Source organism: Bombus pyrosoma, linkage group LG7 (assembly GCF_014825855.1).
Source record: "Bombus pyrosoma isolate SC7728 linkage group LG7, ASM1482585v1, whole genome shotgun sequence".
NCBI lineage: Eukaryota > Metazoa > Arthropoda > Insecta > Hymenoptera > Apidae > Bombus > Bombus pyrosoma.
Window position 1 is genome coordinate 4,032,923 of NC_057776.1, and position 16,501 is coordinate 4,049,423.

At 28.2% G+C, this 16,501-nt stretch overlaps 3 protein-coding genes across 6 annotated transcripts; 1 reads left to right on the forward strand and 2 right to left on the reverse strand.

Moving 5' to 3' along the window:
* Positions 1–195: 195 nt before the first annotated feature.
* Positions 196–5,255, reverse strand: LOC122568858 (eukaryotic translation initiation factor 2-alpha kinase). 2 transcript variants are annotated; one of them, XR_006317224.1, is made up of 14 exons: positions 4,952–5,255; positions 4,278–4,401; positions 4,032–4,206; positions 3,662–3,818; positions 3,409–3,583; positions 3,072–3,333; positions 2,861–2,968; positions 2,579–2,762; positions 2,410–2,515; positions 2,109–2,314; positions 1,280–2,012; positions 867–1,211; positions 595–781; positions 196–441 (listed from the first exon to the last, which is right to left on the reverse strand). XR_006317224.1 is itself a non-coding variant. In XM_043729077.1 (13 exons), exons 1-13 carry the CDS (start codon positions 5,074–5,076, stop codon positions 674–676), a joined length of 2,808 nt encoding a protein of 935 aa, XP_043585012.1. In that variant the 5' UTR covers positions 5,077–5,255; the 3' UTR covers positions 196–673. The 2 variants fall into 2 exon arrangements, 1 of the variants encoding a protein (XP_043585012.1); XM_043729077.1 differs by having other exon boundaries at positions 196–781.
* A 1,043-nt stretch (positions 5,256–6,298) lies between these two features.
* Positions 6,299–11,095, forward strand: LOC122568860 (zinc finger and BTB domain-containing protein 24-like). Of its 2 annotated transcripts, XM_043729082.1 has the most exons (5): positions 6,333–6,424; positions 6,557–6,774; positions 7,338–7,531; positions 7,633–7,809; positions 9,687–11,095. In XM_043729082.1, exons 3-5 carry the CDS (start codon positions 7,349–7,351, stop codon positions 10,353–10,355), a joined length of 1,029 nt encoding a protein of 342 aa, XP_043585017.1. In that variant the 5' UTR covers positions 6,333–6,424; positions 6,557–6,774; positions 7,338–7,348; the 3' UTR covers positions 10,356–11,095. The 2 variants fall into 2 exon arrangements, with proteins under 2 accessions (XP_043585016.1, XP_043585017.1); XM_043729081.1 differs by lacking the exon at positions 6,557–6,774 and having other exon boundaries at positions 6,299–6,424.
* On the reverse strand, positions 10,826–15,679 carry LOC122568859 (actin-interacting protein 1). 2 transcript variants are annotated; one of them, XM_043729079.1, is made up of 14 exons: positions 15,523–15,679; positions 14,497–14,618; positions 14,321–14,411; positions 14,082–14,229; positions 13,846–14,013; positions 13,467–13,635; positions 13,255–13,383; positions 13,055–13,159; positions 12,668–12,988; positions 12,480–12,599; positions 12,232–12,390; positions 11,951–11,953; positions 11,717–11,867; positions 10,826–11,600 (listed from the first exon to the last, which is right to left on the reverse strand). In XM_043729079.1, exons 1-14 carry the CDS (start codon positions 15,536–15,538, stop codon positions 11,491–11,493), a joined length of 1,812 nt encoding a protein of 603 aa, XP_043585014.1. In that variant the 5' UTR covers positions 15,539–15,679; the 3' UTR covers positions 10,826–11,490. The 2 variants fall into 2 exon arrangements, with proteins under 2 accessions (XP_043585014.1, XP_043585015.1); XM_043729080.1 differs by lacking the exon at positions 11,951–11,953.
* Between the last annotated feature and the right edge of the window lie 822 nt (positions 15,680–16,501).

The window sequence follows — 16,501 nt, forward strand, 5'->3', positions numbered from 1 at the left end:
AACAGAAGTATTAATTAGTGAATTAATAAAATTCCTATATTCTTTTAATGTTATTACAAAATACATCTATATAAATTTCTAATTGTAACAGTAGACGTAACTACTTTCAACAATATTGAAGGTAATATCAATATTCTCTAAGTTACAGTAGTACGAAATAATACTACTTTTGTAGGAAAATATTTAGATGCTACGAATTAATATAAAAAATATATTTATACAAGTAATGTCTTACAGTGATGGCAGCTTATATTTATAGTTTAAAGACAATACAGCAAAAAATGTCAATTATTTAATATAAAACAAAACAGCCAATATATGAATCTTTACCAAAAAATCATAAATTTATTTCACGCTTTGTATTGTTCGCGTGAATTGACGTTCGCTCAGGTAATTCCGAATAAATGCTGTTTTATAATAAAACAAGGCGAGCAAGTACCCCTGTTAACATAACGTCCAAATTTACAATAATATTAAAAAATATAAGATAATATATAGATACATTACACAGGACGTATAGCTACATCTTTTTTTATATTTCAACTAATTATGAGAATATAATCATTCAATTTGTTTCTCAAGATTCACTATTACCATTACTAATCACAGAAGAATGTTGTGTTAATTGAGACAATTCAAAATGCAATTTTGTATCTTCGTCTATACTGAGTCCTTAGTTATTAGCTATTTCATAATTTAATAATGGTGGCCTTGCTTTAATGCCTAATGTTGTAGGTCTTTTACTAGGATTTTCATCTAACATCATGTTCAACAAATTGTACTAAAAATAAGATGTTTGCAATTGATATATTTTAGCCAAAACAGAAATTAAGATTATTTAAGGATACACTATATGATTTTCTTACCTCGGCCGGATAATCGTTACTGAAATCTTTTGGAAACACTGACTTCCTTAAGTTTATAAGGGCAACAATTCTTTCCATTTCAGTAACAAATGGAATGAGGAGTTCAAATAAAATAATTCCTAAAGAATAGATATCAACCTTATAATTATAGCCCTGACCATTTATTTGTTCAGGAGACATATAAAGATGAGTACCGACATATGCGGTATGTAAACTATTTCTAAATGTAACGTCTTCGTTCTCTGAAGGAGTATGAGCTTCATTGTAACCTTCTGTTATTGCAGTTACAAGGCCAAAATCTCCAACTTTTATTTTATTATCGAAAGAGAAAAATATATTTGAAGGCTGAAATTCATTTCGTTTAAGATAACAATTTTTACTTTCGCGGAATAAAACATTATTTCAGATATTACCTTCAAATCACGATGAATAAGTCCTTGTAAGTGAACATATTCCACAGCATCAACTATTTGCTGAAATATGTTTAATACATGACGATAATCTCGTACTGACTGCATTTTTAGCCATTCTCTGAGACTTAACCTTTGGCACAATTGCATTTGTATGTAAAGGAACATTTTTGGAGATTTACGTGTATTCGACTTATTATTCAGATCTAAAGAAAACGATCTTTGGCGTTTTTTCTTCACTTCTTTTCCTGACACTCTACTGTCAGTGTCTTTGAATATAATGCTTTCAGAATATGAACGATTAGTAACTTTTGACTTTACTTTTTCAACTCTGTTACTGGAATGAGATGAACCAGAATTCTTAGTAGTAGAGTTACTGATACTAACAAGATTTTCATCCTGGCTTTCTGATTGGGATTTTACAAACACAATAAAGGAATCGTCATTTGAATCATTATTCAATTCATAGGCCTCACAAGCACTATCTATCGATGATTGATCAGTCTGATTGACATTAATGCAAACAGAATTATTCATTTTTGTTTCCGTATGAATTTCTTCTGAAGTAAAATCTAAATTTGGAGACGTAATCTTGTTTATCCACTGAGGATCGTGTTTTTCTTGCCATCCTAAAGGTGGGCACTCAAGCCATGCATTAAAGTACCTTACAATATTTTGATGATCCAATTTAGCCAATGCTTTTACTTCTCGCATTACACGTTCTCTTGAATATGTACTGTTGAACAAAATAAAGGAAGAGCTTGTAAATTTGGTCGTACTTATTTTTCATGTTTGACTGTACTGTATCAAATCATACTGTAGAATTTTATACCTGTTTGGTAGAGCAATCCTTTTAATAGCATAATTGCAATCATCTATTTTATTTTTTGCCTCAAAAACGACACCATAACCACCTTTTCCCAAACAATCCACTGGTTCAAAATCTGTGAGATAACGTGATTTAAAATTATCCATTTCCTTTTCATCAGTAGGTTGGTTATTTTTATTTGTCTCTATATGTCTTTCAACTATTAAAGGCTAAAATTCCATATAAATATAAATATTTTTAATTCATGTTCAAGATCAATATTTTTAAACTTTATAATATTAGAAAGATTTATAATATTCTTTACCGGAAATGCTGCATCTTTAGCAACTGTTGTAGCATTTAATAGACGCTGTGTCAACATAAAATTTAGTAAAATCGCAGTAGTAATTGATATTATTAAAACTTCCTTCCTATTGAAAAGATTTTAGGTTAAGAATTAATATTTTATACTTTTTTTATTTCATTTTACATACCACCAATACCATAATGATACAATGATAATTTGAACAGGAGTATCCTCATCCTCTCCTTCAGTATTATTTTCCTTAAACGATTTCCGTTCTTCTTTGATAACCATCAAATTTGAAGTAGTACGATTACATTGTTTGTTATTGTCCAATTCTAACTGATCTGTTGAATACAAATAAAATCCATTCCCTAAAAAAATGTTTATCAAAGAAATTAATGCTAAATATTGAAAGTATGAGTCTTTTTTTTTACTATTAACAAAATCTTAATATTTTATATGTATATACCATTTACATATTCCGAATTATATAAAACTGATAATGCAGTGATACTTTGTGCATCAGTTATTTCAAATAATACATCATCTTCCTTATTATTGTTTATTGATGAATGATCTAAAAGAGGTTGTTTAATTACATTATCTGAGATATACTATGTTCTACCATAATATTATACTTTTAGACATATTTAATGAAGGATAAAACCAAGCTCTCATACCAATAGCAGGGTGAGGTTGCCATGGATATTTCGTATGTTGCATATACTTTGGTGATGCATCTAATGATTTATAGAGTTCTGTATTTTCTTGTACATATAACTGCCTGTTGTGCATACCCAAATAAAGTGCTGGACTGGCTGAAAAATCTGTACTCCAAAACTGCTGTGTACTATCAAATAAATTAATTTCCTTCAAATTTTTATACCCATTGCCTTTTGTACTTGCATCTTCACGCCATATAGTAACAACTGGAGAATCAAACTAACAAAATACCAATATATGTAATCAGTACAGAGCTTAGCAAATATATTTTATTCCTATAATTAATTAAATTACCTTATATTGCCACAATTTCACTGTAGGGTCATTCTTATTAACAGCCCAAACCAAACCATCAGGTACAGTAACTTTAATTTCAATATCTAAACTATGAGGTGTTACTTTATTTTGGCAATACATATCAGAATAAGGAACAAGTACTAAGTCATGTTGCCCTACACTGAAGTTCCATCTATTCCAATGTAAATTCATTTAATATAATATTTTTCATTAACAACATTTGATGAATTTTATATTTTATGAAATTTACCTCTCAATACCAGTACGAGGTTCAACTGCTCTTACAGTTTGTTGAAATCTTTGAACAATGATCACTTCTTGTTTGATATATGTTTCTCCATCTGTGATGTTAATACAACCACTGATACCACATTCATATAAAATTTTCCCTGTTATACTTGAAACACCTAGTAAGAATACATATTCGCATTAGTGTTAGATTAGAGGTAAGGATGCGATTAGTGCAATAAAGAGCTGTAAAGAAAGCTGAAAGTTCGTCCAAAGCCGAGAGGCACGGACTAAATAAAAATAAATAAATAAGAATACATATTCCATTTTTCTCTTTTATGTTTTATATATTACTAATTATTTATTTATAGATACATATTAGCAATATTTACCATATGATTTCACTTCTCTACCACCCGAGAATATTAGATCATCAGAGTAACGGAAAGATGAATGCAACAACTGGCTTGCAGATACTGGTACTGCTTCTAAACTTTCTTCATCAAATTGATACAATCCACCGCTTAAAGATGGAATTAGACGAACCCATTTTCCATTATTATTAAGCTATAACAAAAAGATGGTTTAATATTTTTCCATAATATTAAAAATGTAAAATATATTCAATATTTACTTACTTCTCTGTGATGAATATTTGATGATAGCATAGGTTCATTAAATTCTAATGTCCATTGTTTCTCCCCAAGATTGTTAGCATCTAAGGCAGATATCTTCCCATCTAATGTACTTACAAATAACAAACTGCAAAAAAAATATAAAAGAGTTATATTTTATTACATTGAATACATAATATGATGTTTTATCTGCAAATATAATAAAATAAAATAAAAATGAAACCATGTAATAAAATGTAGTACAATATTCAAAATATAATTCTCCTTTATATAACATAAAATTCTTTTTTTTGATTGATTGTGTTTATTTTACATGACTTATTTTACGAAGTTTCAATAATTAATAAAAATAATAATTTATTCCATAAATAAAGTATTCTTAAAAGTGACATAGGAAAGTATAATATAACTTCTATATCTTCTTACAAGTGTAAAAAGTAATTCGTAGTAAAATTTCATGGTACCTAATAAGCATATATATTTTTTAATCATTTCAGGTATTTGTTCATACAAACACTCCATAATATAATAGATACCTTAATGGGCAGGTGTACAACAATTGAACGGTGTTATCACTCATTTTGATTCAAGTAATGTTGGTCAAATTACAAATATGCGTAACAGGTACATTAAATTTAACATTAAATATGTGCACAAAGCAATTTGTATTTAATTACCTGCGAGATGATTTCTGTTCACAAAACGTTAATTGTTTGATATCGCCGCTATCAATGAATGGAAATCTGAATGAAATTATACATAACAAATGAAGTGTTAGTCTCCATAAGTGTGTAAAAGACATCTTTTAAGTTCGAAGCGATTGATTAATTAAACACATTTTGCTCTGACATTTACGTGAAAATATTATACGTATAATACTTTTATCGAATATTACGATAAAAATAAGCCAGATATTGTTCGTTCAACATACAACAACGAATCATGGTAAACTGATAAATCGCAAAAAACATAAGTTCTAGCGCCATCTCACCTGTGCATACGTGCAAAATAACATACAAGAGAAATAGCATATGATTAAATATTTTAAAATATTGTTTACATTTTCAATTACGTTATTTATAAGTAATAATAATGATATAAATGAAGGAATTAAAGAGTGATATGAATTCAAAGAAAAAGAGACTGGAAGATACTTAAAGAGATTAACAGAGAAGAATGTGTATATTTAGAAATACCTCATATCAATTAGCAAAACATATAATGTACAAATGCATTTGCAGAACTATTAATCAGTCAATAATATAATTTATAACGATATAAAATAATCTTTTTTACTAATCAACATGAATTTAAGGGATTTAAAAAGTACATAATATGAATAATATTACAAATGTTCAATAAAGATTACAATTTAATAAAATTAAGAGATTAAAAAAAGCTTTCTCTAAAATGCAATTATATACATGTTACATAAAGAAAATTGTGTAGTATTTTAAGATATAAAAATATAGAGTACAGAATATTTTTTTATTAATCTTTTTCTTTTTTTAAATATAACATCTTCAATTTAATAATTTAAGTTCCATTTATTTAAAAATTTTCTAGATTTCATATAATATAAGAATATTTAGTTCTTCTTTCATAAAAAAATTTAAAAAGGCTATGCAGATAACAAAAATGAATAATTTTTTTAATATAATATTTTTAATTTAATAATTCAAAACTCATTTATTCAAAAATTTTCTAAACTTCATATAACGTAATATAAAAATACTTTTTAATTAATTATTTAATTTACATACAGTTTATCAGATATCAAATCCCGTATTTATAATTAAATATTTTGTAATGTCCATTATTGGCAAAATAATTTAAAAAAGCCATATCTATAAAGGAGACTAGAAATCAATATTCATAATGAATAAAAGAAAATGATCCACTAAAACGAATAATAACAAGAAATAATAATTAAAAAGAAATAATCAAATAAATCATTTTCTTGCTCGTGTTTTTCAATGATGATTTCGAATACTTCTGTAATATGTCGATAGGTGACAGTGTATGTCGACGTTGAATAGGCTACTGTACTTTTTCTACGTTACTGGTGATTATGGCGAAGTTTGCCAAATGGATGTGAAGTGTCTTATAAAGAATATCATTGGCGATTTTATCAAATAATTTTTATCGAGGTAAGAACAAGTGACGCGTAGAATTCTAATTCTAATTCGGTGACGTTGACGAATTATTATAAGAATGATAAATGGTAAAAATGTTTGATTGTTTCATATGAATTGCGAGTCAATATTTGTTCTTTCCTCCAGCCATACCTGAAAGTACAATAATAGACTTGGCTGGAACCTGCAGCCTGATTAAATAAATAGTATTGTCTGTCTCTTGAACTGCTCTACCAGCAGTAACCCAACTACCATCCCGTCCGGCGCAAATAGATCAAATCAGATCCACAACCAAATTTTTTTCATCTTTTATTAACAGTTTTGGACACATAACCTTCTTAAGGCAGTGCATTGTGTATTTGAAGGTTCAATTTTATCATATTCTAATTTAATTATTTTTCTTTTTCTTTCAGTAAAGATATATGTATATGATTAGGAGATGGTATAGAAAAATATAGTATTCTTGTACCTACTTTATGTAACTTTTTGTCCATAGTTATGGATGTTTATTTTATTTTAAGATAGCTTTGTTTGTGTAATTTATGGTCTTATGATTATATCATAAATAGAGAGCGGATTTTTATGCATTTATGTATATTGAAATTTGAAGATGCAAAAATATACAGAATGCATGTATATGTACAAAAATATATAATATATCTAGAGTAAAATACTTGTTATAGCTTTAAATAAAGAAAATAAATTTTTATTAATTGTGTTCATAAAAATATAAATTTGCATAGAAATCCACAGCCTAATTATAAATTTCATTTTCTGCTTAATCGTTATCTTTGGAAATTTTGGAATTTTGCAAATTATGTTGAACAAATAATAATTATTAAATTTGTTTAATTCTATATGTATGATAATGTAACCATTGTAAAATATGAAATGTTATTTTAAAAGATTGTGCAATTTTGGTTTACAGTACGTAAAAACATGGAGGGCCAACAATTTTGTTTACGATGGCACAATTTTCAAAATACATTGTTGAGTTCTCTTCCTAAACTGCTTGATGGTGGTTATTTAACAGATGTCACATTAAGTGCTGGTGGTAGACACATACATGCACATAAAATTATCCTTTCTGCTTGTAGTTACTACTTTAAAGAATTATTTAAGGTATTAGATGCATTTTTTAAATTGCTAAACATTTTCTTTTTTTTACCTTTTTGTTTTTTTGTTAAATTTAATCAACGAAAATTATATGAATCAACTTTTAGGACTTAAGTTCTTTGCAACATCCTGTAATTGTATTACCAGGAATGGAATATGCAAATTTATGTGCACTTGTCACATTTATGTATAATGGTGAAGTAAATATTTATCAAGAGCAATTACCTGCACTTTTGGCTATGGCAGATACTTTACATATTCGTGGATTAGCTGATATAGCCGGGGTAAGGAAATTCATCTAAGTTTTTGATTAATATAATAAAAATACAAAGCAATGGTTGCACAAAACATTTTGGATTGGTAAGTTTGTACTGTAGTTAATATTGCGCTGTAAGAATTTCTTAATGTACACATATAAATTTTTTTTTCTGAATGCATATTTTGAACTTCGAAAATTTATATTCTTCTCTATTTTTCTTTCACGACTGTTCTACCAAACCTCTTATATTAATGCTTTATACATCAAGTAGCATGACTGCATTTTAGATGTAATTTTTATCCAATTAACTGTTCTTAAAGTGTAGAAAAATGTGGTAATATATGAATAGTAAAATTTGATGATTAATTTTCAGTTGGATAAAAAATTCTTATCTTAAAATTTAAAATTGTGAATAGAATTTAGCTTTTGTCAAATTAATTTAGAAATGATAATAGCGCTATGTGCAGCTGGTTCTTAAACAAATGTTACTCACTAATTATTATTAAACTTTATTAAATTAATTATTGTTTAGTAATTACATAATAGGGACAGGTAATAGTATTATTTGATAAATCATTATTCCTTATCTGGTGAAGCTTGTCTCAGTGTGAATTGTAAAAAACATACGTAACAAAGCATGTATCTTCTTCAGTGCCTTAAACATTAGCAATTCCTTGCTGATAATTGTAATTTCCTTGTAACCTGTTTTCCAAAAACATGTAGACTTATTTATATATTGACAAAATTACACTTTCACTTATAATAATTATGTCAATATTAATGACTTGTTGATTGAATTTGTTCAAATATTCAGTAAGTGGAATTATTTAGTAATTGTTAATTTAATATAATGCTCAACAAAATGATTTTTATGTTCATTGGTATTTTCCAAAGATCATATTATTTTATAAAGTAAAAATTTTTGTTCAAAGGATGTCTATCCTTTCTATTTAATTTAATTAAAATTGATTGTTTCATCATTTACCATATAACATATGGTACATTCACACATTTAATAAACATAAACAACTAAACATTGCAAAAATAATACATAGACATTAATAAAATACCTCTTCCTTTATACAGAATTGCAACAGAGTAATTTCTAAAGCTAGTTGCATATTCGCTTTTCCCTTCTTTAATCTTTATATTACCCTCTGATCGTGTTGTTTTGTTCAGGTCACTTAAATACATTCACTGTCGTTCCTCAAGAAGTATCACACGAAGGAATTACCTACTACACATATTATGTTCATGCGTGCATCGAAGGAACGATAATGAATATAAACGATATCCACGAGATCAAGATCGTTGTGTGTGTTGCAACTAAATGCAAGTGGATGCATCCCATGGAACCTTTCCCCATAGAATGAGTTTACAGGTATAAAATAGCTTTATCCAAAAATCTCTCTACATGACTAAAACTTTTAGTAGATATATTAGAACAGTTAAATCTCTTTTTTACATATTGTGTATCTTTTTTTGCATTAAAATAATGCTTCATATTTTAGTCAAGGGTGATTATAACAAAAATTTTGAATTAATAAATTTAGAATTAATGTATAAATACTTAACAGTCCTATTTTCCATACAAGAAAGAAAAAAAATACAAATGAATAAAAGAAGCAGTGCATGAAAATTGTTCTACAGAATAACTTACTGCAAAAATAAAACTGTAAAGATGTGTTTGAAAAATTAAAAAATTAAATTTCAATTCTTTCTTATAATTAAAAGATCTTTAATCTTAGAGGCTAGGTAGAACAGGAATATTTCTGAATACTTGATAAAATGTAAAAGTTTAATTATATGAAAGATAAAGGGAATTCAAATATATTAATTCAATTTTAATATTCCAATTTTTTTACAATTACGATTCATTCTTCTCCTGGCTTTTTTTTACAGAAAAATTCGAGACACGATAATGGTTTATACGTTCAACCTCCACCAACGCAACTGCAGGAAAAAACATTAGACGAAACGCCGATAAAAAAAGAAAATAAAGACAATGTCATAAGCGGTGGAGAATCTTTAGAAACGGTTTTAGATACAGATGTAGCTGAGAACATGGAAGAACCCTTCAATGATCAAGAAAGTATACCTTATTGTGTGAAGACTAAGCCTTACTACTCCATTAATGCAAAGTTAAATCAAAGAGAAAAAGTCAGTATTCCTTCCATTAATGCTTCTACCAACAAATATGCTGAGAAAGCATATTCGGAAGCTGGAATAGATGAGAGCACACCTGTTTTAGAAGATCAAATTACTCCTGTGGAAGATATAAAGCCTCCCCCTGTTTGGGATGCGAATTTCAAGTTTTTGACAACGTCTGTGGGCAGTAGAACTTCTCAGAATTACAATAAATCTAGTGTCACTTGTCTTATTTGTGGAAAACAATTAAGTAATCAATATAATTTGCGGGTACATATGGAGACACACAGTAACAGTTCGTATAGCTGTACAGCTTGTTCACACGTATCAAGATCACGAGATGCGCTTAGAAAACATGTTTCTTATAGACATCCAGTTGCGTCGTCACAAAAACGTTCACGATATAGTACACCGAAATCATAGAAACTAGATACCTTGGTTTATATTATACCCTTTGTTTTAGACACGTCTTATTTAAAACATAAATTTTGTGCTATTTAATTTGACTTAAATACTTTATTAACTAAAAAATTAAAAAAAAAAAGGGGGAGAAGAAAATGGTTATAAATCAAAAGTTGAAGATTTAGTTACACATTTCTTGATTTTTTTTTTGTTATTTATTGTTAGATATGTTTATATCTTTTAAGTAATAGATTTATAATTTGAAAGAAGGTTGAATCAATATGAAAGTATTGATCTTTTATTGTAAAATTATTAAAATGCTTCCTTGTCTAAGTGGTACATACTCTGTACAATTATTTATTTAGTTGAAAGGAGTCCATTATAGCGTGTAATGGATTAAAACGAAGATACATAAAGACTACTTCCCAACTTATATGATTCCTTTTAACTATTTCTTTCTTTTTTTTGGATTTAATACTTAAACGTTGCAATTGAATATAAGAATTGAATATTTTATTATATGAAAATACATTAGGAAAGGATTTAATATGAAAAACTTACGTACCTCATCTTTTTAAGAAATATTCAGTACTAGACTGATTAAGAATAAGGCAAGTAAGATCTTGATTATGTTGTTTTTAAATGTACAAATAACTTATAGCGTGATGACGTTCCTCGAAACCCTTAGTGTTCGAATTGTTACTGTTTTCTTGTTATCGTTACACTGTTTTAATAAAGACAAAGTAGACATTAGACAGACATTTTCCGTTTTGATGATTTTTTTTCATAATTAATACTTTTTACAAATCATCCAGTAAAAATCTATGAATCAGAAAAAAAGGGCATGTTTCCCTCATTACATTGTAAATATTTGAAAAATACCTATAGTATAAAAAAATGTTGTTTATAATTCACACTGGCGCAAAAATGTGAAGATATTGTTGCAATTTCGTTTGTATATAGTATGTACTTGTTTTGATTATTTCAATATACCGAATGTAAATGATCGTAATATAGACTAATCAATCTTATTTGAAAAATCGTATTCAAAAATAATATACAATATTCATTCAGTGACTACAAAATAAATAAAATGCATTCAAAAAATTAAGCTCTTTTAGAAAGGGAAAACAACATATCTTCAGAAAAACATTAATTAAATCTTTTCTATACGCCATATTTTAGTATTACAGTCCTGCCCGACTGAAATCAACGTTTCCTCATCTAACCAAACTAAACGTGTTATTTGACTTTGAGGATGAGCATCTGAAACAAAATTGTTTTTCACAATCGCATACATTTTCTTCCATTGAGATAAAGTATGACAAGTGTAGAAATAAAATAACGTTACAAAAAAACGGAGATTATATATGTTTACTTACTTTTAATAATAGTATGTTTTGCTGGATTTGTTACGCTCCAAATGATGATCGTCGTATCAAGACTACCGCTTGCAACCATAACTGAATTAGGACACCATGCTACAGAATTCACTCTTGCATTATGAAAACCCCACTCCCTATTGTGGGCAAGCTGTAAAGTTATATATCGTTAATAATTTTTTAATCAAATTACGATCAGATAACATTTATTTCCAAGCGAAAAGCTTTACTCACCCTCTAAAAATCCAACAAGCGTTTAGGAGGAGCAATTGATACAAAAAAAAATTTATATAAATACATACAATATAGCAATCACAATATTTTGCTAATGGTAAATATTAATTACAATATATGCGTTCAAAGCGTGAGATATATTAATAATCTACTAAGTGATGAAGGTTAAATGGGAAAACAGGTAACACCTTTTCTGCAACTTTGTACAAGCGACATGTATGAATTTCAAAGATATTTGAGGTTTGTATAAATTACACAAAACAAACACTTCTTTTTTTTACCTTGTATTCTGGTACAGTATAAAGGACCACCTTTCGATTTGTGTCACAAGCAACCAAGTATTTGCTATCAGGACTATAAGCAGCGTCTGTGACTGTACCTAAATGTTCTAATTCCATTTTCGGAGTTAGATTCGTACCTGATAAGGTATATATACGAATCTGAAAATTACACGAGAAATCAATGCACTATATTTTCTACTATTTTACTAACTTTTACGAAATTATATATAAATTAAAAAAAAATATACCATGTTGTCTGATGTCGCTCCTATAGCTACATCACCATTTTCTTGATTAATTGACACACAAGATGGTTCGTAATCGATTGATGTATTTGATACCTTTCGTCCATCTTGTGTAACTGTTATCTAGAATATACACCTACTGTTAATTTAACTAGCTTTTAAATTAAAATAAAATGAAATGGTAATCTTACCTGGCGAACGGTTGCAATTACAGCTAGATCTGTGTAAATATCTAGACCCCGCGGCTGCGAGTCCAGTTTAACTATAGCTGTATCTGTATACGTGTTTGTATCGATATCAACCGATCTTAAAGTGTCATCGATACCAGCGGTATAAAGCAAATTTTTTGTAGCTTTCATTCCATTAATTTGATTTCCATGTCCGTGACCTTGGACACGGTCATTCTCTCCCGTTTTTGCATTCCAGTTGGTAATATACCCATCATGAGATCCAGTATAAATTGTACCTCTATCAGGACTCAAAGTTAATACTGTTATTGGTTTATTATGGCCCTAGAAGTGTCCAAAAATTAAAAACTCATCCTATAAAAGCATCCTTACTATGGATACTATCGTTACCTTTATTATTCTAAGAGGTTTCGTAGGATTAGCAACATCCAGATAATTAATAAAGCCACTTAGAGATACAGATAGTAAATGTTTGTCTTGCCAAAGGCAACTGACCTAAAAGAAAATTGATCTTGTTACCGATTTTACTTTTATTTTTTCAAAATCGCTATCGATTGTTTGTTGTATCGCAAAATTAAAAGGTTACATACTTGTTGATCATCGACTGTCGATCCCATATTGAATTCACTAACCAATGAGCGAGTTTCTACGTCCCAAAGTTTACACGTTTTATCACCAGATGCAGTTAATAACTGCGTTCCATCTGGCTTCCAAGCCACCTGTGAGATTATGAAGACATGTTAAAAATGAGTACATCATTATCTTTAGAATAATTTGGCATTAAATGATTTCATTTATTTACTCCGTATACTCCGCCTTGGTGAGCTGGAGATCCTACTTCTCCAACTAAATCGGAGCTTGTACCATCATAAATAAATACTTTCCCGTCAAATCCTGCAGATGCAAATAAATTACCACTAGGCGAATAACGTACAGCTTGAACGAATCGAGTATGCTCCTGCTTGGTCATTCTGCATATATCATAAATTTATTATTTAAATAAAAATTTCAAAATTTTCATATCTCAAATACATAAAGTTTTTATCTAAGACTTGCGGGTGACAAAGCTGATTGTTAATAAAATGTTTCTTTTTACAAAGACGTTGCTTATACCCGGAAATCTTACATAAAAATTTACTATTACCAATTTATATTAAACCATTTAACTTTCGTATACATACTTAAATTTAAACGGCGGTCCTTCAAAAACAGCAATAGTATTGTCCTCACTTCCTGTGATTAATCTAAATGGTCTAGCAGGTCTGAAGTCACATGAATTAATAGGCTTACTCTGGCCCGAGATTTCACCTACAGATGTACCGGTTTCCGCCATAAATACATGACCAAATCTAAATTTATATATAAAAATAAAGTTGTTACTAAAATTAAAAGCATACTAGAGCTATAAATTATTTACCTTTCTCTTCCTTCTCCAACAACTACCATACGTTGACTGTCAGGTGACCATGCTATGTCTTTAATAGGCCCTCCAATAGGATGGAATTCATTTTTTAAAATATGTTCTTTATTGACAGTGTCCCAAATACGTACTTTGCCTGATTGATCTATTATAAAAAATCATATAAATTTTTAAGTCTATATTGGGCTCTTATATATATTATCTTTTTATAAATAGTTATCTATGATTGTACATACCACCTGATGCTATATAAAACCCACTTGGGGAATATTTTGCAACATTGACTGGACATGAATGTTCTGTATAAATATCTGCAATAGCTGGATTCTAAAAATAAAAAGTGAATAAGATAACATTGTATTTTAGTGTTCCATATAGGACTTGAATATATTACTTTATATACTATACTTACATCAATATTTCTAATGATTACACTATTACCATTAGTATACAAAAAATTTTTCCCTTTAGGATCACCTCCTAATACAAGAGGCTGTCCCCTTTGTGTCCTGGGTAGTGTAGCAAATATGTATTCTGTAAACATATGAAATTAAGACTAATATTTTAATATAAGACTAATATAAAAAAGGTCTTATAGCATGTTATTTGTAATAAGATATGAAAATTGTATAATAGAATGCATCTTCTCATGAGAACTAAAATATACTTCCTTGATTCATTGGCATAAGTCCAATATGCAATATTTCAAATTATTTTAGGTATGAAAACTGTATTTTGGCCTAAAGTTATTGCTTGCTTTCTATATTCCCCAAAAAATTTACTTTTAGTCCAAAGTTAATTAATACAACTAAACATAATTAAAAAAGTTACATTAAAAATAATATAAAAATATAATTCAAATGTTTAAAACTATTCCCAAAATATTAAAATATATTTATAGTCTTTGTTTAAAAATTACAACTTATAGTATTTCCTTCTGGAAATTTAATTAATTGTACAATTTGTAATTAAGTTTCAATGTCAACATCTATTTTCATATTATAACCATTCATTTTTTCGTTCTATTTCATACTATACACCACAGTGAATTGAACTCAATCTGATAAGCTACAGTTATCGTAAGCATAATTACGCCAATTTAGATAGAAAAGCAAATATATTTAAAGCAAGAAATGCAAAACAATTACTTCATGATACATTACAGTAAAACTGCACAAAATAAAAAATGAAAAATCCGGTGATTTAATGAATAATCAATTCTGTATATATGGTTGTATCTGAAAAAAATTGTTAATTAATTTAATTGTAATCAATCGTGACATTACATACATATGTGAATCATTGATACACTTCAAGTGTTATGATTTGGCTCGAGATAAGACCGGAAAATTGGATAGCTCGATATTCACACAAAATAGATGGTAATAAGTTGTCGGCGATACACGAAAAATAAGTAAAATCTGTAGGTGTCACTTACTTGTTTCATAGGACATTTTTATTCCGTTTCTTTCTTTTAAATAATACTTGAAAAAACTCAACAATGGGAATCAGTTCAATGTCTCCCTCGTATCTTTCTCTGTCTCCCCCCCACACACTTTCCATCGAAATGCTTGTTCCGCCCTTGCCTTATTTAGCTGAAGCATTGATAATACTGAAACAAGATCGGCGAATAACTATACAGCTGACGTCGCTAAAGCCCCGTTTCCATATTGATAAAAAATTCTACCGTCAACAAAATAGTTGTTATCAATAGGTAAAAAATCAACAGAAACAATTTAAATTTCATTTATTTAATTTTATTTAATCATTTATTATAAGAAATAAAAAATTTTAAAATGATGATGAAGGAAATGATCTTTTCTCAAATCAAATATCACATTTTATTTTAAATCATCTGTAGCTTAAAAATATTTATAATGACAAACTATCTCTCTCACTTTAATATTAATCTTACCACATCTTACAAATATTTATGAGCAGTTTTATACAAAATCTAGACTATTATGTATTCGTATAACATATGGGCTTATCATCCTAAAATAAATTCTAATATTGTGCTCTATGCAAATATAAATCTCGAAATTGCACATTATGTACAAAATTTTCATAAAATATAAAATACCAAAACTCAAATTATATATTTACAAATCGTCACTTTCACCGTTTTCGAAATTTATTACACGACTGCAATAAATATAATATTTTAACGAACGCAAATATTATTGTATACACAAAAATATATTTCATTATATTATGACTTTTGTACGTATATTCACTCAGCATGAAAAATAATAAATTTTCAGCGAGGTAAGTTCCCTTATGCCACAAAGATATGTACCTTAAAAGCAAACAAAACAACTGAAAATCTAATTGAGACTTGGAAAAATCTCAAATAACAAAAAGAACTGGTCTATTTTCATGCTTATTTGAATAGTGTGTGAAATTATAAATGAAAT

Bases quoted from the DNA above. Each gene is read 5' to 3' on its own strand.
- LOC122568858 (XM_043729077.1), bottom strand. From the start codon at position 5,076: ATGTCTTTTACACACTTATGGAGACTAACACTTCATTTGTTATGTATA. The intron at 4,402-4,951 runs GTAATTAAATAC...TTTTTTTTGCAG, and splicing joins GAACAGAAATCATCTCGCAG to TTTGTTATTTGTAAGTACAT. The intron at 2,969-3,071 runs GTATGAGAGCTT...AACCTCTTTTAG, and splicing joins GCAACCTCACCCTGCTATTG to ATCATTCATCAATAAACAAT.
- LOC122568860 (XM_043729081.1), top strand. From the start codon at position 7,349: ATGGAGGGCCAACAATTTTGTTTACGATGGCACAATTTTCAAAATACA. The intron at 7,532-7,632 runs GTATTAGATGCA...ATCAACTTTTAG, and splicing joins ACTTTAAAGAATTATTTAAG to GACTTAAGTTCTTTGCAACA. The intron at 7,810-9,686 runs GTAAGGAAATTC...TTTTTTTTACAG, and splicing joins GATTAGCTGATATAGCCGGG to AAAAATTCGAGACACGATAA.
- LOC122568859 (XM_043729079.1), bottom strand. The intron at 14,014-14,081 runs GTAAATAATTTA...ATATAAATTTAG, and splicing joins GTTGGAGAAGGAAGAGAAAG to ATTTGGTCATGTATTTATGG. The intron at 12,600-12,667 runs GTAAGATTACCA...TGTATATTCTAG, and splicing joins TAATTGCAACCGTTCGCCAG to ATAACAGTTACACAAGATGG.